The following is a 23053-nucleotide window of genomic DNA, read 5'->3' as shown; positions in this document are numbered from 1 at the left end:
AAAAATGGCTTCACAGGCAAGGATATTGTGGCTACTAAGATTGCACCTAAATCAACAATTTATAGGATCATCAAGAACTTCGAGGAAAGAGGTTCAATTCTTGTAAAGAAGGCTTCAGGGCGTCCAAGAAAGTCCAGCAAGTGCCAGGATAGTCTCCTAAAGAGGATTCAGCTTCGGGATCGGAGTGCCACCAGTGTAGAGCTTGCTCAGGAATGGCAGCAGGCAGGTGTGAGCGCATCTGCACGCACAGTGAGGCGAAGACTTTTGGAAGATGGCCTGGTGTCAAGAAGGGCAGCAAAGAAGCCACTTCTCTCCAAAAAAAAACATCAGGGACAGATTGATCTTCTGCAGAAAGTATAGTGAATGGACTGCTGAGGACTGGGGCAAAGTCATATTCTCCGATGAAGCCCCTTTCCGATTGTTTGGGGCATCTGGAAAAAGGCTTGTCCGGAGAAGAAAAGGTGAGCGCTGCCATCAGTCCTGTGTCATGCCAACAGTAAAGCATCCTGACACCATTCATGTGTGGGGTTGCTTCTCATCCAAGGGAGTGGGCTCACTCACAATTCTGCCCAAAAACACAGACATGAATAAAGAATGGTACCAAAACACCCTCCAACAGCAACTTCTTACAACAATCCAACAACAGTTTGGTGAAGAGCAATGTATGTTCTAGCACGATGGAGCACCGTGCCATAAGGCAAAAGTGATAACTAAGTGGCTCGGGGACCCGAATGTTGAAATTTTGGGTCCATGGCCTGGAAACTCCCCAGATCTTAATCCCATTGAGAACTTGTGGTCAATCCTCAAGAGGCGGGTGGACAAACAAAAACCCACTAATTCTGACAAACTCCAAGAAGTTATTATGAAAGAATGGGTTGCTATCAGTCAGGATTTGGCCCAGAAGTTGATTGAGAGCATGCCCAGTCGAACTGCAGAGGTCCTGAAAAAGAAGGGCCAACACTGCAAATACTGACTCTTTGCATAAATGTCATGTAATTGTCGATAAAAGCCTTTGAAACGTATGAAGTGATTGTAATTATATTTCAGTACATCACAGAAACAACTGAAACAAAGATCTAAAAGCAGTTTAGCAGCAAACATTTTGAAAACTAATATTTATGTAATTCTCAAAACTTTTGGCCACGACTGTAGTCTCAGATCAGAAGTTCCCAATTTGAACCATTATGGAAAAATCTACAAATCTAGTCTCATAGATATCTTACAAAATAAGAATGTGTAGTAATCCAAGATTTAGAAGAGGTCTGTCGTGGGTCAAAATTTTCATTTTTGGGTTGACTGTCCCTTTAAGTGGCCTTTTATTTCATTATTAATATATTATCTGCAATTACAGTTTTTACAAATATACTTTTAAGAGTTGAAGTACACTACAAGTGCACATTAAATACAAATTAGCACACTTCTTCACAAAGGTTGACATAGCAAATTGGAGGTAAGGGCTATGGGCTATCAACTATGGAGAAGTGGGTTTAGCGATGGAGACCGCGTTGCGAGAGCCTGCCATGCTGTAGCCGAGCGGATAGGCAGCACTATTTATAGCTAATCCTGTTTAAGCGAGGTCATGCTCTCTACCATCCCTGAGACAGAGCAGTGGAGTTAAACGCTCGCGTGCCAGTGTACTAGAAGCACCGCGTGCGCTTTTAGCTCATCCTACCAATCAAAAAACACAACACATACACAAATCACATCCAGGATTTTCTATGCTTCTTTTGTCAGTAGTTTCACTATAGGAGGAAGGGCTTTAACCACCATAGAATCTGAAGGGGGCGATTATAATATTATAATTAGTTCTGTCAAATGATTAATCGCATCCAAAACAACAGTTTTTGTTAACATAATATATGTGTGTGTGTGTGTTGTGTATATTTATTATGTATATATAAATACACACTCATACACTATATATTTTGAAAATATTTAAATGTATACAGTATATTAATATTCACAGTACACACACTGTCATGGTGTAAACCAAGTCTGAGGAAAAGTAAAGGCTGGCCTTCTTAATTTTATTTGCCTTCTCAAACATTTTGACACTGATGAGGCTGATTAAAAATATCACTTTCTACTTTTTGTCTTCGTAATGACAAACACAGCATTGGGTAATGAAGTGCAAAAAATCAAAATTATTAAAAATTTGGAGGTAATAATTTGTCATATGTACTTGTAATTGGGGTATTATAATTAGTGCTGTCAAATGATTTATCTGTATATAACTTTATATATATATGTGTGTGTGTGTGTGTGTGTGTGTGTGTGTGTGTGTGTGTGTGTGTGTGTGTGTGTGTGTGTGCAATAGCTTCTATCCTGAATATATAGTTGATTTTGTAATCTATCTTCATTCAGTCTTATATTTGATGTGGCTGGATTGTAGAGATAAAGCCTTCTAAAGACAATAATTTGTAAATCTCTACTGTGGCCCTCCGCTTGTTGCTAATAATAATATATCAAGTTTAGTATAGCCCGCTTGTCCATCACACTGAAGTATCTTTGCGGGTTGCTGGTGATGACAGCTGTTTCAACAAGGGATGACACCTGTACCTAGGATAAGCACTGGCCAATTGGAGTCTGAGTTAAATTCCGAGCCGTGCCTCTGACGTAGACAGTCCACAGCGCGCGGTGGGCGGGTCGTTACGGATCGAGTTGTAGATCCACGGCGCGAGACTACTGATGCCAAGTGGAACTGACGCGCACCGGTTCAAAGTGAGTACACATGTATGCAAAGGAAATGTGTTATTATACACTATATAGGCGAAAAGTGTTGTTTCAGATCTTACAGTATGGACCACATTAGTTTTAAATCAAAAGGCAAGTCAATACAGATCGAAATTGTTAGGTTTAGTAGCGGAAACATGCTGTTATTCTATTAATTCTATGTGAGAATCGCGTGATTAAGACTATTTTTTTTGCATGTCTTTTTTATTTCTTGCTTATATAGTCCTAAATGTTCTGCTTTATACCTTTTGACACACATTTTTTTTTATTCTTAATGCAAATTCACTAGGCTACTATTTACCCAGACATTATGCACTATAAAAAAATATTTTCAGATGAATCTCTGTAGAGTATTAAATTTCAGAATGAGTGCGTCAGTCGAATGTATTCTAGTGGCTTGAGAGTTTTTTTTTTTTTTGTCTTGGTATCGTAATGTGTATTGTATGCCCTTGCAACACAGAGATCATATGGGCCCATTACTGCACGCAATGCTATTTGTGTCGCCAAGAGGATTTTGCATCGATGCCACAATGACTTCTTAACTGCCCTGTAACATGCTTTATGGTTTGGTGGACAGTGGGCTTTGATTTCGATTCGTTTCGATTTCTTTAATGTTTATCATTTATGCTGATAAAATAGACCAATAAAATGGCATTATAGCAACATTGTGGCCAGTCAGAGTGCGAATTATGTGGAGTTAGTCAAAAAAGAAGTTGATGGGGTCTTTACACATGCTTTAATAATTAAAAACACGTTTTTGTTTAGATAACCACGAGGTTTAATTACAAGCTAGTCAGAGATGCTAATAATAGCAGAAGTTGCTGAAGTTGGTAACCATAGCAACAGTTCGCCTTTTAAGCGCTTTCCTTGTGTCGACTAAATGTACATCATTACTTATCTTATTATAGGTTTACACATTACACATATATCTCAGAAAAAAACATCAGTATTTTGATTTAAATGTTTGAGATGAAGTTTAAGATGGTTAACTGTTAACTCACTTTGTTAAGCTTAGCTTATGATAGAGCTAAGCCTATGTGAAAATAAGTTTGTTATTTATTTGTCAAAAAATAGCCTATTTTGCAAAGGTGTTATGTGATGTTTGTTTTCATATAGCAAATTATACAACACTAGACATATAAGGTAGTGAATGTCCTGATATAGAGATATATAGAGAGCCTATATTTATCTTGTCCTCTAAAATGGCAAATTATTCCTTCCGAATGCTCATTCATTAACATTTCTCACTTATTTGCCTTATTTAGACAGTAAGTTTCCACATCTGACTTCCAGAGCATCATGCAGCATCACAATGTGACTCACACTCCTCATTCACAGCATGAGTAAATATAGATTTTCAGCATTCATGTCACAGAAACGTTCACCATTTCTTCCATGTTCAGTTTATTTCTGAGAGCATTTCGTGTGGCTCAAAGGTGCTCTTTGTAGATATATTTTATCAGAAGATCATCTTTGTTCCTCACATAAATGATTGTTTTTATAAAACATCTAATAGTGGTATTAGTTTTCTTGCCATACTTTTAAAATATCCTCTTTTACTGGTACAAGTCTATTTCTAGTGATTCAAATAAATGTACCAAATAAAAGCTTTTTGTATACAGAAGAGTAACTCTTATGCCTCAGGCGTTATCCGGCTGCACTTAGTTCCCTCAGAAGTCTAAATAAACTGAGGGTACTGTCTAGGAATGAGTAAATATAACAATTTTCAACATTGTTCAACAGCACATACTCTTCCCTACAGCAGCAGTGGCTGTGTGTCTCACTACTGCCACAGATTGGCTAATTAGATTAAGCAAGAAGCTTTCCTGAGATAATCATTCAACAAGCCATTTCCTCTAATGGAAACTCTGCTCCTCAAGACCGTCCACTGAAGGTCAAATAACTTTATGCATTAAAGGAGAAATTTTGTCTTGACGCTTTGTAGTACAGACTTTGTGTTGTTTGGAGTAATCATTTGTTTGGCAATTCAGATGTTTTATTCTGTAATTGGGATGCAGATAAAAAGGTAAAGGTAAAACTTTTGTGAGCAAACATTAAGAGGTGATTTAGTGTCTTAAAATATGTTGTTGTCCATGACCTTTAGAGGGCTTTAGATGTCACTGCCTTTGAATCGCAATATAATTTACAATTATAAAATAATAGATTTCATTGCTGATTGAAGTGAAAATTGTTTATTCATTTGTTCAATCCAGGGTAATTATAAAACTGAAACTTAAACTAAATGACCATTAGAAATGCTGCCTTTACTGAAGTAAATTTTAAGAAGCACTATAATTCTAGAAATAAACTAAAACTGAAGTAAAAAAAAAATCAAATAGTAATATTTAAAAAATAAAAAAAGAACAAGAAAATTTAAATGATAACATAATATATTTTATTACTACCATAAAATATATAAATAATACTAATATAAAAATATTTCCATTTAATTATGCTTTCTTTTAAATACCCTCTGAAACCTTATTCCCTGCTCTGTTTTTTTAACACATCTTTTAAGTCATTTCTATTGTCTTTGGCAGGTCACTCTTCTTGACGAGATGCCGGTTTTATGTAACAGAACTAATTTTAGCATTCTGTTCTTTAAGCAGACGTAACGGATCTTAAGGGCCGTTACAAAAGCCAACTGTCACTTTGCATAACTGTCAACATCATCTTTAACAGTACTATATGATTTGAAGTGACTTCCTTTGTTGATTGACAGTGGTATCCCTTGATCTGGCAGTTGTGACAGTACACGAATAATCATATTTCATGTGGCTTCATGTGCTAAATGGTCATATAAGCTGACATGGGAACGATAGAGCATGTAATGAACTTGCTTTTGTTTTGTTTTAGATGTAACTTGGTGCAAACCTGAAGATTTGACCTTCTGTGACTCCAGTCACATCAAGATGAGAGAAGATACATCTGGAAATAAAATGGAAATGGCATTTGAATTACATCTGGTATGTCATCAGAAGAGTTGCTTTTTGCATCCCTGAGGAATTAAGTCTGGATATTGTCACTGCTTACCTCAGGGGAAGCCACTTCTCCTCCACTTTTCGGTGCACTTCAGCGGGACTATGGCCAAAAACTCATTCCGTGGGGCGAAGTATAAGGCAGACGCCAATAATGATGGAGATTTTGGCTGCACACTCAAAGAACTTCGATCACTCATGGAACTCAGAGGGACAGATGGATTACAGAGGATTCAAGAGTGCTATGGAGATGTTCAGGGACTCTGTTCCAGGTTAAAATCCTCACCAATAGATGGTAAATAATTCCTTTGCTACCAATGTTAATGCTTATGCATTAAAATACATTTATAAACACCAAACCTAGTAAAAGTGGACCAAAAGTTAGAACCAATATTAACCAATAAGTCAATTTTAAATTTAAATTAATTAAAAGTAAAACACTAACATGTGAATTTAGGCACCACGACATTATAATATACAGTTTAAAAATGTATATTCATTTTGAGATTTGCTTAAGATTACATTTAACAGTGTATAACATTGTGTGCTTATAAACAGTAACTATAGGTGAGCTTTAGATGACAATAAAGGTAATCTAAATGTAAAATAGAGAAAATAAGCATACACAATTAAATATCCAATATTAAGTAATACTAATAATTAAAAAAAAATCTCTATTGCTGGTTACCAAGATGGTTCCAATCTATCTACATACATATGTGTTCCTAGATAAAACACTTTGATCACTTTCAGTTTTGCTAAACCTCATGTCTTATATTTAACCAAATGGTTTAGTGACGCTGAGACTGGTTTAGCCTGGAGGTTATAAATCTGAGCTGAGCAAAGGTTTTATGTTCAAACTTCACTGGGGTTGATCCATGACCTCTCACCATTTCAGCCTTGAGCAAGCACTTAACCTCAGGCTCTTCCTGGAAGACTGTCTCTGTAACAAGTGTAGCGTAATCGCTTCAGATAAATGCGTGAGCTAAATAACTAATTAGCAATTAGACGTTTCAGGCATCTTTTTCCATATGCTTTTTCCTTTAGCCATTAGCACTGTAGCTTTCATCAAGGACCATATTTTAGCATTAAAACACTTTTTCAGAATTTCCCTTTGACAGTGGAGCAATAATGGAGCAAATAATGAGGTACATATTTTGACTGCATAATCCAGTTGAAAGGTCATGTCTTTTAAGAGAGAAAGTTGTGCCACTTAATGCAGTCAGTTGCTAATCTAATAGCATGTCTATTTTTGACCATATTATGAGGGATTTCCATCAAGCAAATATAATTAACTGAAGTCTAACTGATGTCTTACAGTATATCATTTTGCATTTTCATTAATATCACTTTTAAATAAGTTCCATTTTGTGTACAATAGTTAACAATGAAAAATATTTCTAAAGCAGTGATTAATCTTAGTCAATGAGTATTTTAACTAATGCATTATTAAAATCAAAGCATTAATATGTTAACTAACATTAATTAATGGGACCTTTTATTATGAGTTGTTAAAGTTATTTTAAACTGTTGACAGCCCTAATAATTTTAGATATTATTTCTGTTTTATATGTTTTTCTAAACCATTCCAAGTGCCTTGGTTATGAATAAAAGCTACAATGAATAATATGACCAGTCTTTTAAAAGGTTAATTACAGTGCATCTTTTCTAACTAAATTACAGTTATTATGTGTCAGTCAGCTGACAAAAGTTTAACCGCCAGACATTATTACCTTTCTTGTCACTTAATTGTTAACAAAGTGGCCATCACGTCCTTGTGTTTTTTACAGTTCCTCTTTTTGCTCATTTCACCGTTTTATTCATCTTCTTCTGTGCTTCTAGTTTAGACCAATCTGTCTTCATATTATCTCAGCGAGCTGAACTCCAATCATTTGTCTAACACCATGATCAGCTTATGATTCCCTTGATAATTCCAGCGAAATATGTTTACACTCTCCTCTTGTGATTCTTTCATTTAAGATTTTTATGTGTATTAGAAATACACAATCCATCTGTTATGAAAGAGTCCTATCTCTTGTTAAAATCTGACCTTGATTATTGTTTTTGACTTGATAAGTCCTATTTACCTTGTCATCCGTCTATATTTTCCAGTTCGATATGCATTGCCTTACTGTTCTGTACTGGCATATTTAGCTATGTGTAGAGCCATAACAGACAGTTGTAGTTGTGACAGGTGGGACCAGATCAATTTACATCATGTAATCCCATTCACCTTAAACCGAGGCAGGCTCTTCATTGCTCCGCTTCACTCTAATCTCACTGGCCGCTGCTCTGCTGCATGGGGTTTACATTCATTTTTGCCCTTGCCAACTGTGGGTAAACCTTTGAGGGGGCAGAGAACTAGCGTTTTGTAATTGAGCAAGGAAAGGAAGAGAGGGATTACACTGTGTTAGTGTTCAGGCTGTGCTCTTTTATTTTTTGGAATCCATTATATTTAAAATGAAAAACGAAACAAAGTAAAAACCATCTCCAAATCCAATTCAATTTCTCAAGCTTTTTAAAATATAGCTAGAACAAGTTGACCTTTTTCACTTGATCCATCTGTCATTTTTAGGACACGTTAAATCATCAGAATGTTTTCTCTGTACTACTTCAAAACGTGTTTTTAAATTGCAAACTCAGTACATATCAGAGATATGCCATAAGGATGTATAGATTATCTAAAAGTCATATGTTGAGTACCCAATAAATCACTATGTAAATGTAACAAATTATGTGTAATTCAAACATTGCCATTAATAATAATCCCATCAGAAGACCAATGTCGACCAACATCCATTAGTTGGTGACTTTAATGTTCATGTTTGTTACCCATCGAACTCCCTTTCAAAGGAGTTTATTGAATCTTTTAACCTTACACAGTGGATAAATGAGCCCACTCATCTACAAGGACACACTTTGGATCTAGTGCTCACTTATAGGCTTTCTGTCTCTGAGCTTGAGCTTTCTGATGTAGTTATCTCTGACCACAAGCCTATTTTATTCTCTTTGTCACTGCTAAATCTACCTTCTCCATGTGATGTTGTTAAGCTGTCTTGGTCTTATTCCTCTCGGTTCCAGCTGGATTTTAACGTGTTTTTTGATGAACTGAGCTCACAATTGTCATTGGACACTTCACTTTCTGATCTTAATGTTGACCAACTTCTTGAAATGCTAAATAATGTATGGATGGACATTTTAAATGAGACTGCCCCTCTCAAAGTTTTAAAACCAAAACCTAAATCTGAAAGGTGGTTAACTCCCGAAATTAGTTCTTTAAGACAGGCGTGCAGGAAAGCAGTGCGAGAATGGAAAAAGGATAGTCTTCAGTATTCACATAAGTCTAAGTATAATTCTAAGTCTTCTCTTCTGACCTACCAGACTGCTGCTAAGTCTGCAAAGGCAGCATATTTATTTAGTCTGATTCTAAACAATCAAGATAAGCCAAAAGTCTTGTTTTCGGTCATAAATGCTCTCTTAAATCCATCTGTCAAGTGTATACCAAATCCCTCAAATGAACTATGTGAAAGATTCTTGAGCTTCTTTTCTGAAAAAATTGTAAATTTAAGTTCTCAGGTGGTAACCACTTAAAACGATCCTGTTTTTGTTGCGGTTTACCCGTTATCATCTGTATGGGAGACCTTTGATCCAATTTCTTTGTAATTTCTCACAGAAATGATTAACTCCCTCAAAACTTCATTCTGTCCTCACGATGTAATTCACCCCCAGTATTTTAAATTGTTAATTGAGTCTGTTGGCCCCACTTTACTTCCTCTTTTGAACAAATGCTTATTAATTGGTTTGGTTCCTGCATGCTTGAAATTGGCCTTAGTTACTCCTTTGCTCAAGAAGCCTTCCATAGACATGTCTGTTTTAAACAACTACTGTCCAATTTCTGTGGTCCCTTTTATCTCTAAGGCACTGGAAAAATTTGTTTTGTGTCAACTACAATCTTTTCTAAGTACTGACCACATCTCAGAATTCTTTCAGTCTGGCTTCAAGCCTTTCCATAGCACTGAGTCAGCTCTGCTATGAGTGTTAAACAATATCTTAGTAGCTACTGATTCAGGTGACTTTGTGATTTTGATTCTCTTAGACCTGACTGCTGCCTTTGAAACTATAGATCATCAGCTGCTCCTGTCTAGATTAGAATTTTGTGTGGGGATAAAAGGCTCAGTCTTGAATTGGTTTAAATCCTATTTAACTGATCAATATTTTTCAGTCAAAATTGGCAACTTTATCTCCTCTGCTGCTCATCTCCATTTAGGACTTCCCCAGGGATCTATCCTAGCACCTCTGCTTTTCTCCCTCTACATGCTTCCCTTAGGTTAGATTCTGAGAAGGTATGGTGTGTCCTTCCATTTCTATGCCGATGATACCCAGACCTATCTGCCTATTAAAAGAAATTATCCTTCAGCTATTGATTCCCTGTTTACATGTCTAGATGAGGTAAAGCATTTGTTAGCTAGTAACTTTTTATCCTTAAATGACTCAAAGACTGAGGTCATTATCTTTGGTCCATCTGACAATTTAAAATTTAACAACTCAACTTTGGATAGCCTGGCAAATCAAAAGCGGCGTGACTTGACCGTTGAGAGCGTCGAGGAGAGTTGAAATCAAGGCAAATTTATGGTAATGAGCTATGACGCGGTTGAGACCGCTTGAGAGGATTCCAGAGAACGCATCTCCGACCACATTAGTTCCCAAGCAAAATAGAGGACAGGTTAATTATTGCTGTTTCGGGTTTGCAATAATCTACGATGTGTCCCTGTTTGCGTACAGGGACATAAAAAAATTAATTAAAAGTGATACGTGGACAAAGGTGTCTGAGATTGTTCATTTTCCTGGTGAGTTTCTGATGTGCAGTAACGTTATAGGAATAATAATCTCATGATATAATAAATAATAGTACTGTAGTCCCAGTTTACTTTTATACAAATTTCCCTGATTATACTTAAATTAAGTAATGTTTATACTTGATTATATTTACTTAAGTAGCATTTTCAATGCAAGACTTTTACTTACATCAGAGTATTTTGACATTCCTTTATACATTATTGGGTAAAGGATCTTAATACTTTGTCTACAACAATATTTAATGAGGTTAACTTATAGCGTTACTCTCCTTGTGGTTAGTCTGCACGAGATCAACAAGCTTGTTTGCTTTGCGGCCATTTTAAATACAAAATAAGCATTCGGTCTACGTCAGAGCGTCTCAGCGCTCACGAATCTTTTTGCAGCATCGTGAGCAGAGCGGCAAGAGCGATTTTTGAAACTCTCGACGCCGGCGGTGTGAACGCACAGTAACTCTCTAAAATTAAACATTAATTTTAAAAAAAAATCTTTAAACTTTATACCCTAAAATTTTATGTAATCGTAATGCGATTAAACTAAAAAAAATTAAACAGATTAAATAAAACAGATTATTGGATCTATGTTCAATGAATTACTTGCTGTTTGTGAAATTTGCTAGCAAAATCTGAGTGAAAATTGTTTCTACGCCAAATATTTAAATGTTTATTCTGCTCTTTCTCTCTGTTTAGGGTTAAGTGGTCATTCTGATGACATTGCAAGAAGAAAAGAAGAATTTGGAAAGAATTTAATACCTCCTAAAAAGTCAAAAACATTCCTTCAGCTAGTGTGGGAAGCATTGCAGGATGTGACTCTAATTATTTTGGAAGTTGCAGCCATAATATCCTTAGGCCTTTCCTTCTATAAACCTCCTAATGCTGAGAGAGAATGTGAGTATCATTGGGCTTTTAAGCTCAGTATGAATAATATGCTTGTTTCTCTTACTCAGTGGTGCTGTTGAATAACAATGAATTTGAAATTGTAACATGCCCTGAAGGTGATGTAGTGCTGTTATATATTCAACTCACCCAGGGCCTCTGTTTAAAAAAAAAAAAAATTCAAAAATACTTTTACCTGAGCCCTATATACATATTGTTCAAATGTTTTTGGTTAAGATTTTTTATGTTTTTGAAGAAAGTCTCATGCTCACTAAGGCTGCATTTATTTGATTTGAAAAATACTCTAAAAGCAATACTATTGTAAAATATCATTATCATTTAAAAACTTTTAAATGTTTTGTATATAATTTATTCATGTGATGTTAAAGCTGAATTTTCAGCATCATTATTCTAGTCTTCAGTCAGTGTCACATGATCATTCAGAAATCATTCTTATATGCTGATTTGCTGCTCAAAAAACATTTCTTATTATTAGCAATATTGACAAAAGTTCTGCTGCTTAATGTTTTGGTGGAAACTGTGTTTTTTTTTCAGAATTCTTTGTTGAATGGAAAGTTTAAAAGAATCTTACTGACCCCAAACTTTTAAACAATAGTGTATATATAATCTTATGTATAATATAAGACTTAAACACACAAGCTGCTATAGTAGCTATTTCTTACTGTGACTTTCTCATTGATGCAGACTGTGGTAGGGCGGCTGGAGGAGTTGAGGACGAGGGTGAGGCAGAGGCGGGCTGGATTGAGGGTGCTGCCATCCTCTTGTCTGTCATCTGTGTGGTTCTTGTCACAGCTTTTAATGACTGGAGCAAAGAAAAGCAATTCCGTGGACTGCAGAATCGCATTGAAAAAGAGCAGAAATTCACTGTGCTCCGAGCTGGTCAAGTCATTCAGATTCCTGTGGTCGAGATTGTGGTCGGAGACATTGCACAAGTAAAATATGGTAAAATGATCTCCCTTCTCCCTTAAGATGGACTGTTTTTAATAAATTGGACAATTAAGAAAAATGTTAACAAATTGCTTTAAGCTCTTATGCTTTTAAATGGAAATGTTGAAATAACTGTTATGTAGATTTTGTCATTGAGTTTATGATGACCTCATGAGTCAAGCTTCAGAAAAGGACAAAAAATTGTGTACTTTTTCACTTTTAGAATTTTCAGTTTTCAAAATAATTACAAAGAAAGCAAGTAACACATTCAATTAAGCATAACATTTTAAAGTAGAAAGATTGACTCAATCTTTTTATTTACATCTTTTTACAACTATTTGTTGTAAATGCAACCAGAAATTCTGCATGTCAATGTGTGAGATTAAAGATTCAAAGCAAGTTAAGAAATTAACTACTCTTTTAACTTTCTTTTTTATTTTTTTTTTCCTTTTTGGAGCTTGACAGCCATTGAATGAACAGTTTTTTTATGGAAAAGTGCTTTGTGATGAAAAAAATATGGGAAAATACAGCATACAGGTTTGGAAAGACCTCAGAGTGAGTGAATGACAAAATTATATTTTTTGGCTTAGCTATTCTTTTAATAAGTAATGTTAAAGCATATAAAAATAGTTAATTTTTTTCATTAGTATGTGTGTTTCTTCTTGTTTTGTTAAGCATTTGCCGTGCTTGATTAAAAACCTCTCTTTTGGCTTACGATGCAAACATCTGTCTGTTGTGTCTCAGACGACACCATCTGTCCTTTGCTTTGTTCTTGCAGGTGACCTCCTTCCTGCTGATGGTGTACTAATCCAAAGCAACGATCTAAAAATTGATGAGAGCTCCCTCACTGGAGAGTCAGACCATGTCAAAAAAACTGCGGACAAGGACCCTATGCTTCTTTCAGGTTTTGCTCAGATTTTTTTAACTAACAATAACGGTAACAATCAAAAATGTTAAGACTGATGCAGTTTTACAATTGCAGCACTTACATACAACACCTAGTCACATTCCCATTTTTGTCCTGTTTTCTCAGGCACGCATGTGATGGAGGGCTCCGGAAAAATGCTGGTTACAGCAGTGGGGGTGAACTCTCAGACGGGAATTATCTTCACTCTCCTCGGAGGTGGAGATGATGATGATGATGACGATGAGGAGAAAAAAGAAGAGAGGGAGAGGAAAAAGAGGGAGAAGGAGGAGAAAAAGCGGGAGAAAGAAGAGCAAAAGAAAGAAAAAGAGCGGAAAAAGAAAGAGAAAAAAGAAAAAAAGAAAAGTACGTTCCTTAATAAGATGTCTTTCTGAAACGCATTTCCCAAATAATAACTAAAGTATCCTTTCTGTTCTAACCAAGTTTAGGTTTTCTCCCCCAAATTTTATTATTATTAAATAGCCAAACTATTTAAAATGCTTTAACCAGGGACTAGATGCATCACTTTAAACCTACATGAATAGCATGCCATAAGAGTCACATCATGTCATAAATATCTGATTGATCCATCTCAATTTTCAGCAGCCAAAAAGCCAGATGCAACAGATAAAAAGAAAGGTTTGTATTAGCACATATGCTGTAACTGTATGTCATAGCATTTCCTTTAGATCGGTGGTTCTCAACTGGTGGGTTGTGATGTAAAAATGGGTCACAGGTCTGTTCTGATGGGCAAAAACAATGCTAATAGCAGATAATAAAATGCAGCAAACTATATAATTGGGCATTGCCTCCTATATCTATATCCTACACCAAACGTGGACCAATACAGTGTTTTGGTGCTAATTCATCTGTCACTTGGATAAATCTAATCAAATGAGGCAGATGACATGCTTTCATTATCAGAAAACAAACAAAACTATGCAAGATCTGACAAAATATGAACCAGACTGCTTTAAATATGGGTTTGTGTTCGTGGTCTGTTTTTTTATTTTTAGAAATTCAAGGGACATTCTGAAACCAAATTTGACATTTTCCTGTTCAGCCTATGTAAATTTTGTACATTGATGGGTCTATAGAGTTTTTTTTATTAACAAATTTCAATGTTTGATTCAAGGGTTATTTTTGTTACTTTTGACATTTGTCAAAACTGGTTGAGAACCACTGCAGGAACATCACAGGAAATAGCAGTCAGTGACATAGTTCGATCAGTAGTTGCTCTTTTGGCACGCATTGTGTGCCTTTCTTTCCTAATGTATTGAGTGTTTAAGTTGTGAGAATGTCCTGTGAACATATGCTTACTGTGCTCTTCACTCTTTTCATGGTGATTAGCAGTAAGACGATTAGGGCTTTTGGCCTTACTGCTCTGCTTTTTCCTCTTGTCCACATACGAACACATACAGGCAGACACATAATGTAAATATTGGGCTGTCAGAAGTGTAGCAAGCAGAATTCAAACTCATATTGGCCAAATGAACATCGGAATGCTATACACTACCGTTCAAACATTTGGGGTCAGTAGGACTAATGTTTTCGAAAGTCTATTATGTTCACAAAGTCTGCATTTATTAGATAAAAAATACAGTAAGAACAGTAGTATTGTGAAATATTATTACAAAAAAATATTTTACTGTATTTAAAAAATATTTATTTTCATGATGGAAAGCTGAATATTCAGCAGCCATTACTCTAGTCTTCAGTGTCCATGACTCAGAAAGCATTATTATCAATGTTGAAAACTTAATATTGCACTTTAAAAAATGAACATGCAATAGTTACATTATGAAGTTATATTGTAATTTTATACATCATAATGTTAGGTGTGTTAATTCGGTATTATTAAATCATATTTTGATTTTAAATGAAACCAGCTAATTTAAAAGCATTTTATGTTAAATGACAAACCATTTTTTGCTAGTTTGATACATGCACAGCCATTGCACAGTGCAACATTTATAAAACCAGTTATAAGTACATTTAAATTAGATTTTTTTTATTTTAACTTTACTCTCATTCAGAGAAGGATGGAGGTAGAGTGGAGATGGAGCCCCTTAACAGTGACGATGAGACAGAAGAAGAGCCTAAAAAAAACAAGCTTCCAAAGAAAGAGAAATCAGTACTTCAAGGGAAGCTTACCAAACTAGCTGTACAAATCGGAAAAGCAGGTAAAAAATTTTTTTTTGATTCATATGAGCGGATTCATATGTTTTTCCTTGTATAAGAACTCAAAGGGAAGATTTTAAGTGGTTGTGTGATGTTCATGTGTGTTTTTTCCCCTCAGGTCTCTTCATGTCAGCCATCACAGTTCTCATTCTTGTGGTACTCTTTTTGGTGGACACTTTCTGGATCCAGGGGCTTCCCTGGATTAAAGACTGCACTCCTATCTACATCCAGTTCTTTGTCAAGTTCTTCATCATTGGCGTCACTGTGCTGGTTGTTGCCGTGCCTGAGGGTTTACCACTTGCTGTCACCATCTCATTGGCCTATTCTGTGAAAGTATGTGGTCTGTTTTTTGCAGAGGTCTCATGACAAAGTATACATACAAATCTTACAACTATAGGAAAATCATCAATGTCATTCTCTGTAGAAAATGATGAACGACAACAACCTGGTGAGACATCTGGACGCTTGCGAGACGATGGGAAATGCCACTGCAATTTGCTCTGATAAAACAGGCACCCTAACCATGAACAGAATGACAGTGGTTCATGTGTTTATTGGAGACAGACACTACAAGAAGGTTCCAGAACCAGATTTGATTCCTGCCAACATCATGAATCTCCTTATCACAGGCATTAGTGTCAACAGTGCATATACTTCAAAAATATTGGTAAGAAACTACATTTTGCATGTACTTTAAAATATGCACAGGGTCCAAAAACTGTTACCACAAGAGAAATTGCTTCTAAATTGCATATTTGTTAAATGACAAATGATATTATCAGAATATAAATTTGAGTGAAGAATTCATATGAAATATTTTGTCCTCATTTCAATTTAATAGCATCAAAATGAGCTGCATGAACCCCATACATTTCTGTAAAATATGTCAGGTCACAAATTAGTATAACAGATTAAATATAATACGGTGTCATATATCATATTTAAAAAAATAATTTAGTATATAATGCTTTATTTAAGTTATTATATGTATGTTATAACCTGCCTTTATTTCAAATGTATTTATTAGGATATTTATTTATTTATTTATTTTTTATTAGATATTATTTAGTTAAAGAAATCAATGTGATTTTAGACTTAGACTAGGCCACGCTGCTTTAAAACTTGCTTAGTTGTTTATGTGATTTTTGCTCTCTTTTTTGTAAGATTAGACTTGGTTTTTATGATTTTCATAAATGCCTTTTTTTTGTCTAGCCTGCTGAGAAAGAGGGCGGTCTGCCCCGTCAAGTTGGAAACAAAACTGAATGTGCCTTGCTAGGGTTTACCACTGATTTACGAAAAGATTACCAAGCCATTCGCAATGAATATCCTGAGGAAAAACTGTACAAAGTATACACCTTTAACTCAGTGAGGAAATCCATGAGCACGGTCCTTAAAAATCCAGATGGAAGTTACCGTATGTTCAGCAAAGGAGCATCAGAAATCCTTCTGAAGAAGTAAGTGCACATTTAATATTTCAGATGATAATGATATTCAGGTGATTTGCTATTTGCTAGATAATATTACAGGCGGTATTATTATGGTGAGGGATGTTCTTACTCAATAAATCATTTCATTGGTCAGACATCTTTATAGTTCAGGTTGAATCATTTTAGGCCCCATCCACACGAAGGCAGAGCTTTCCCTATCTGATCTTTTTTTTCCCTTGTCTCAAGAAATACCTGTGTCCACACGAAACCACAAAACCAACACAAAATGATGTAGTATACATGCCAGACCAGCATGTGGCACTTTAATTCTGCCACAGAGATACACTGAAAATGGAGAAGAAGACATGGACTATGCACATAAACCTTGCGTGTGGTATACAAACGAACATGGAACATTACATTTATTAATCTGTGTTAATGTTAGATAATAAAAAGACAATCATTCAGTATTTGTTCATGTTTTTGTTGATGTTATGTGACATAGCATTGTTTGACTAGGGGCGAAATGTGGGCTGATGACATCATCGTTTCAGAAAATACACGGATTCAACATCCACACGAAAAAATGCAAAGACAGCATTTTCAGATTTATCCACTCTGGGACCCGGTTTAAAAAAATAGCAGTTTCACCGTCCGAAAATGCCGGATCCGTTCGGACGAAATGCCTATCCGATAAAACATTTATGCGTATTCACAGAAACGTATCTCTGTGTGGACGGGGCCTTAGTCCAGTTTTCTTAAAGGGGTCATCGGATGCTACATGCACTTTTACAAGTTGTTAAAACTGAAATGTGTATTGGCAGTGTGTGTACACAAGCACCCTATAGTGATAAAAAGTCACCCAGTGTTTTATATATATATATATATATATATATATATATATATATATATATATATATATATATATATATATATATTACTAAAGTAAACAGTCCCTAAGAGAGCAGCTCTGAAGAGAGGGGTGGGGTCAGCAGAGCTCATTAACATTTAAAGCAAAATGTTACAAAACTACTTGGTCTGAAAAGAGCTGTTTTTGACAGGGTAAAAAAAAAGAATTTACACTACCATTGAGAAATTTTGACCAAACTATGTTACAGACTTTTTATTAAGACCCTAAAGTGACAAAGTGACATGACATACAGCCAAGTATGGTGACCCATCCAAAGTGCAAACACACAGCAGTGAACACACACACACACGTGAACACACACCCGGAGCAGTAAAGAATCATATCAACCTGTGGAAAATGGGCATCCGATGACCCTTTTAAAACTTTGAAAACACTAAAGATGCTGTTACATTAGCAAAGTTTTGCTGACAAAGAAGTCCTTTGTCCACCCTCAGTAATGAGAGCGATGCATGAAGCACCATTCAAACAGAAGTCACTTTCAAACCAAGCACATTTCTGTTGGTCAACGCCGCAAATTGACATTGAAAACTTGAACCTGATGTGAAATCTGCATGGTTCCCAGTTTAATTATGAAGTGAGACTACATACTTGTATTGTTAAATTTCCAAAAAGTTATAATAGTTCAATAATAATTAATATCTCCCCAGGTGCTGTAAAGTCCTTTCAGCCAATGGTGAAGCCAAAGTCTTCAGGCCCATTGATCGGGATGACATGGTGAAAGAGGTGATTGAGCCCATGGCCTCTGAGGGTTTAAGGACCATCTGCCTTGCATATAGGGACTTCCCTGTTTCAGATGGAGAGCCTGATTGGGATAATGAGGCAGATATATTAACTGGACTTACTTGCATTTGTGTGGTGGGCATTGAGGATCCTGTTCGGCCAGAGGTAACTGCTCACTTGACTATTAATAACCCTACTATTCCTTCCACTTTGCATGGAACATATGCATTTGGCAGTGAAAACAAAGCAAAGACATGCTGAGGTGCTCATTACTGTAAGTCAGCATGTGTTTGTTAACACCTAACCCCAGGTGGTATAATCGCCACAGGTCCCCGATGCTATTAAGAAGTGCCAGCGAGCAGGCATCACTGTGCGCATGGTCACAGGGGATAACATTAACACCGCTCGAGCTATTGCAACCAAGTGCGGCATTCTCCATATGGGTGATGACTTCCTGTGCATTGAAGGCAAAGAGTTCAACAGACGGATACGCAATGAACTTGGAGAGGTGAGGGGGTCAAAAGAAATTCTGTTTTTATTAGAATGAAAGGTTGTTCCTAAGACCTCATCATATTTTCAGATTGAGCAAGAGCGCCTGGACAAGATCTGGCCCAAACTGCGTGTACTTGCGAGATCTTCTCCAACTGATAAGCATACTTTGGTCAAAGGTAATGAGTTTTAAATAGGACTGTTGTTAAAACTGTGGTGAATCTTGCAGTCTGACCGTGAATAAAATGGTTTGCTGTCTCTTTAAGGTATAATTGATAGCGCCATCTTAGAACAGAGACAAGTAGTTGCTGTCACTGGAGACGGAACCAACGATGGTCCTGCGCTAAAAAAAGCTGACGTTGGATTTGCAATGGTAGGATTTTTTTTTATTGAAATTTAAAGATAGACCTAACAAATGCAAATGAATACTGAACAAATGAAAGAAAAAATAAATCTAGCTGTGTTTCAATCCAAGTAGAAAATTTAGTCTTGGTTAGGGTAGTGGCATATTTCATTTTTGACAGGAATGAAAATGACGATGTGAGGGTTAAAAGCACATTGATTTCATTGGATTTGTAATGAACTGTAGTTTGAAGTAATAGTTCACCCAAAAATTATAATTCTGTCATTAATTACACACCCTCATGTCGTTTCAAACCCGTAAGATCTTTGTTTATCTTCGAAACACAAATGAAGATATTTTTTTACGAGAATACTTCTTGTGCGCAAAGAGTCAAAAAGTCTTTATCACGCGTTCATGAGAGTACCACCATGACGCAATGCATCATGGTAGTCTCATGAACGTGCATCGAAGACTGACACAGAAGATAATTTTTTTTTAAACAAGGTAGTTATTTTTGTTTTCTAAGCAAAGATAAAGTATTCTCATTCAGCGTTTTTGCTTGCTCAGGAGCAAATTACCCTTCTCCATCCCCAACTCCTCCTTTTGCCACAGTCAGGACTTGGCTTTCTGATAATCCATGTTGAACCAGACTCCTTTTATATTGGATAATGTGTTACACTTAAATTTCATTAAGTACATTAATGATATCTGCTTTGTTCTGTTTACCCTTGGGGGTTATGTTCATTCATGGCTGCATGGATGGGCAGGGAGTTTTTGCCCAGAACAGAACCATACAGCCAAACCAAACTGTATTCTAAATGTCAGTTATTTTGATGACAGAATTACAATTGAACCACTGATATCACATGGACTGTTTTAACAATGTCCTTACTACCTTTCTGGGCCTTGAGCGTGTCAGTTGCATTGCTGTCTATGCAGGGTCAGAAAGATAAATAAAGGTCTTACTGGTTTGGAATGACATTAGGGTAATTATTGTAGAGTAATTAGTGACAGAATTTTAATTTTTGGATGAACTAACCCTTAAACAAAATTTAAGAAGAAACTTTCACTAGAGTAAAACAGTTTTAAAAGTTGTGAATTTTAAAATGTACACTCTAATACTTGCAGAGTGTCTTAACACATTTTTTTTAATCGCTTAAAATTAAATTATATGGCAAAAATCCTGTAGTATTCTAAAATAAGCATGAACAAGCTTGGAAAATGAAAATGAATTAAATTTGACAATGACCTGTCTTTTTAGGGCATTGCTGGTACAGATGTGGCTAAAGAGGCATCAGACATTATCCTGACAGATGATAACTTTAGCAGCATTGTGAAGGCAGTGATGTGGGGCAGGAACGTATATGACAGTATCTCAAAGTTCCTCCAGTTTCAGCTGACAGTCAATGTCGTGGCTGTCATTGTGGCGTTTACTGGAGCCTGTATCACACAGGTTAGACTTCTGTTTCCACTTTCTCCTGTCCTCGTTGCCACCTCGTTCTTTCCATTAAAATTTTTACTTTGTCCAAAACAGGATTCCCCACTCAAAGCTGTACAGATGCTGTGGGTGAATTTAATTATGGACACATTTGCATCACTAGCACTGGCAACGGAGCCTCCCACTGAGGCTTTACTGTTGCGCAAACCGTACGGCCGTAACAAGCCTCTCATTTCCCGCACCATGATGAAGAACATCCTTGGACATGCTGTATATCAGCTAACCATCATCTTCACACTGCTGTTTGCCGGTAAGTACCACCCAAAATATCTAGAGCAGGGTTTACCAAATTGTGGTTTGCGAACCACTGGGGAGTTTGTGAGGGAATTGATAAAGGTAACGTGCCCTAGATTTTTTTGTGGGCAGAGGTTTTAGCAATATTCTGCCAAAATAAAAACTCAAACTATTTAGTTTTGAATGTTTGAAAGTTAAGAATTTGATATAGAAATATTACTGTATGATTGTAACGGGTTTAGAGCATGCATTCAGAGTATACCGGCTAATATATCTCTGATTTCATTTTTTCCATAGGTGAGCAGATCTTTGACATTGACAGTGGCAGGAATGCTCCTCTTCACGCCCCTCCTTCAGAGCACTACACCATCGTCTTTAACACATTTGTGATGATGCAGCTCTTTAATGAAATTAATGCTCGAAAGATCCACGGTGAGAGAAATGTTTTTGATGGCATCTTCAATAACATGATCTTCTGCTCCATCGTATTCGGGACCTTTGTAATCCAGGTACGTCACATTGTAATCTCTATAAATCTGTGTCAATTATCAACAATTCTAAATCCCAACATGGTTTGGTTTTTTTAGATTGTAATCGTGCAGTTCGGAGGGAAGCCTTTTAGCTGTGTAGGTCTCTCTGTCGAGCAGTGGCTGTGGTGTGTCTTCCTTGGCTTTGGCTCTCTTCTCTGGGGGCAGGTAGGCCTTGAAAAGCATTTTAACTGCTGATGACTTTTGAAATTATACACTGGGTGATGTATTGTTTTCCTCACCTCTGACCAACAGTTGATAACCACCGTTCCCACAAGTCGCCTGAAGTTCCTGATGACAGCAGGTCATGGCACTCAGAAGGAGGAGATCCCTGAAGATGAGCTGGAGGAGATGGAAGACCTGGATGAAATCGACCACGCTGAAATGGAGCTAAGAAGGGGGCAGGTTCTGTGGTGCAGGGGTCTCAACAGAATTCAGACACAGGTACTAAATGAGGTTTCTTTCATTTGATGCCTTAAATGGTTAGTTCACCCAAAAATTAAACTTCTGTCATTAATTATTCACACTCATGTTGTTCCAAAACCGTAATACCTTCGTTCAACGCAATGAGCGTTGTTTACGTTCAGCATTCACATGCTGGCTACTGAACATAAACAACTCTTATTACGTTGACTATGTTCTGGGGTAATCTCCAGATATATATATATATATATATATATATATATATATGCTTCTGATTTAAGAAATCAACAGATATGTCCGCGATTGGCTACATTGCTCAACGCTGCAAAACCATAATGCACTGGATAGTTTGCCAAATATTCAGTTTGAGCCTGGCCTGATGGTAGAATGCTACTGACCTCTGATTTCTATTTGTTCTTGGTGCTTTTTCTTCAGATCCGTGTGATTAATGCTTTCCGGGATTCCATGTCTCCTTACGAAGGCCTGGAGACGCCAGAGTCTCGCAGCTCCATTCACAATTTCATGAGCCACCCCGAGTTTCGTATTGAGGATTCAGAACCAGCCATCCCTCTCATCGATGACACAGACCCTGAGGAGGATGCACCTACTAAACGAAACAAGACTCCTTCCCCACTGCCTCTAGTTTTATCCCCTAATCAGAACAACAATGCATCTGACAACAGGGTTTTCCATCAGCACAAAGATATAGCCAAAACTATCCTTTCTCCGACTTCTGGAAGCCCACTGCATAGTCTGGAAACCTGTCTATAATCCGCTACCATCCTACGTCAGATCACGTCAATAACCGTGGACTAACTAACAATCTGCAAAGACTAACTAACGTACAAAATCAGGGCTTCTGGGCTTCTGATAGTGAACTGGAAAAGACTTTCTTCTTATATTTTGTTCCTTCAAATATTTTAATATAAGTTGTGTTGGCTGTTCATATAGATACAGATATTGGGGAGTTTTTGGACAAATTATTATT

The 23053-nt window shown here is 36.5% G+C and overlaps 1 protein-coding gene across 2 annotated transcripts; it reads left to right on the top strand.

The window, feature by feature from the left end:
- The first annotated feature begins 2662 nt into the window (after nt 1–2662).
- On the top strand, nt 2663–22872 carry atp2b1b (ATPase plasma membrane Ca2+ transporting 1b). 2 transcript variants are annotated; one of them, XM_059535608.1, is made up of 21 exons: nt 2663–2721; nt 5590–6006; nt 11255–11452; nt 12146–12403; nt 13167–13292; nt 13422–13658; nt 13896–13931; nt 15329–15475; nt 15592–15806; nt 15898–16140; nt 16686–16927; nt 18479–18716; nt 18880–19059; nt 19132–19219; nt 19307–19413; nt 20645–20836; nt 20918–21131; nt 21413–21624; nt 21703–21810; nt 21898–22086; nt 22501–22872. In XM_059535608.1, exons 2-21 carry the CDS (start codon nt 5817–5819, stop codon nt 22834–22836), a joined length of 3756 nt encoding a protein of 1251 aa, XP_059391591.1. In that variant the 5' UTR covers nt 2663–2721; nt 5590–5816; the 3' UTR covers nt 22837–22872. The 2 variants fall into 2 exon arrangements, with proteins under 2 accessions (XP_059391591.1, XP_059391592.1); XM_059535609.1 differs by lacking the exon at nt 13896–13931.
- The last annotated feature ends 181 nt before the right edge of the window (nt 22873–23053 follow it).

Source organism: Carassius carassius, chromosome 43 (assembly GCF_963082965.1).
Source record: "Carassius carassius chromosome 43, fCarCar2.1, whole genome shotgun sequence".
Classification (NCBI taxonomy): Eukaryota; Metazoa; Chordata; class Actinopteri; order Cypriniformes; family Cyprinidae; genus Carassius; species Carassius carassius.
Note: the sequence above shows the minus strand (reverse complement) of the source record. Positions and strands in the feature narration are given on the sequence as shown.

Bases quoted from the DNA above. Each gene is read 5' to 3' on its own strand.
- atp2b1b (XM_059535608.1), top strand. From the start codon at position 5,817: ATGGCCAAAAACTCATTCCGTGGGGCGAAGTATAAGGCAGACGCCAAT. The intron at 13,293-13,421 runs GTTTTGCTCAGA...CTGTTTTCTCAG, and splicing joins GGACCCTATGCTTCTTTCAG to GCACGCATGTGATGGAGGGC. The intron at 21,132-21,412 runs GTAAGTACCACC...TTTTTTCCATAG, and splicing joins CTTCACACTGCTGTTTGCCG to GTGAGCAGATCTTTGACATT.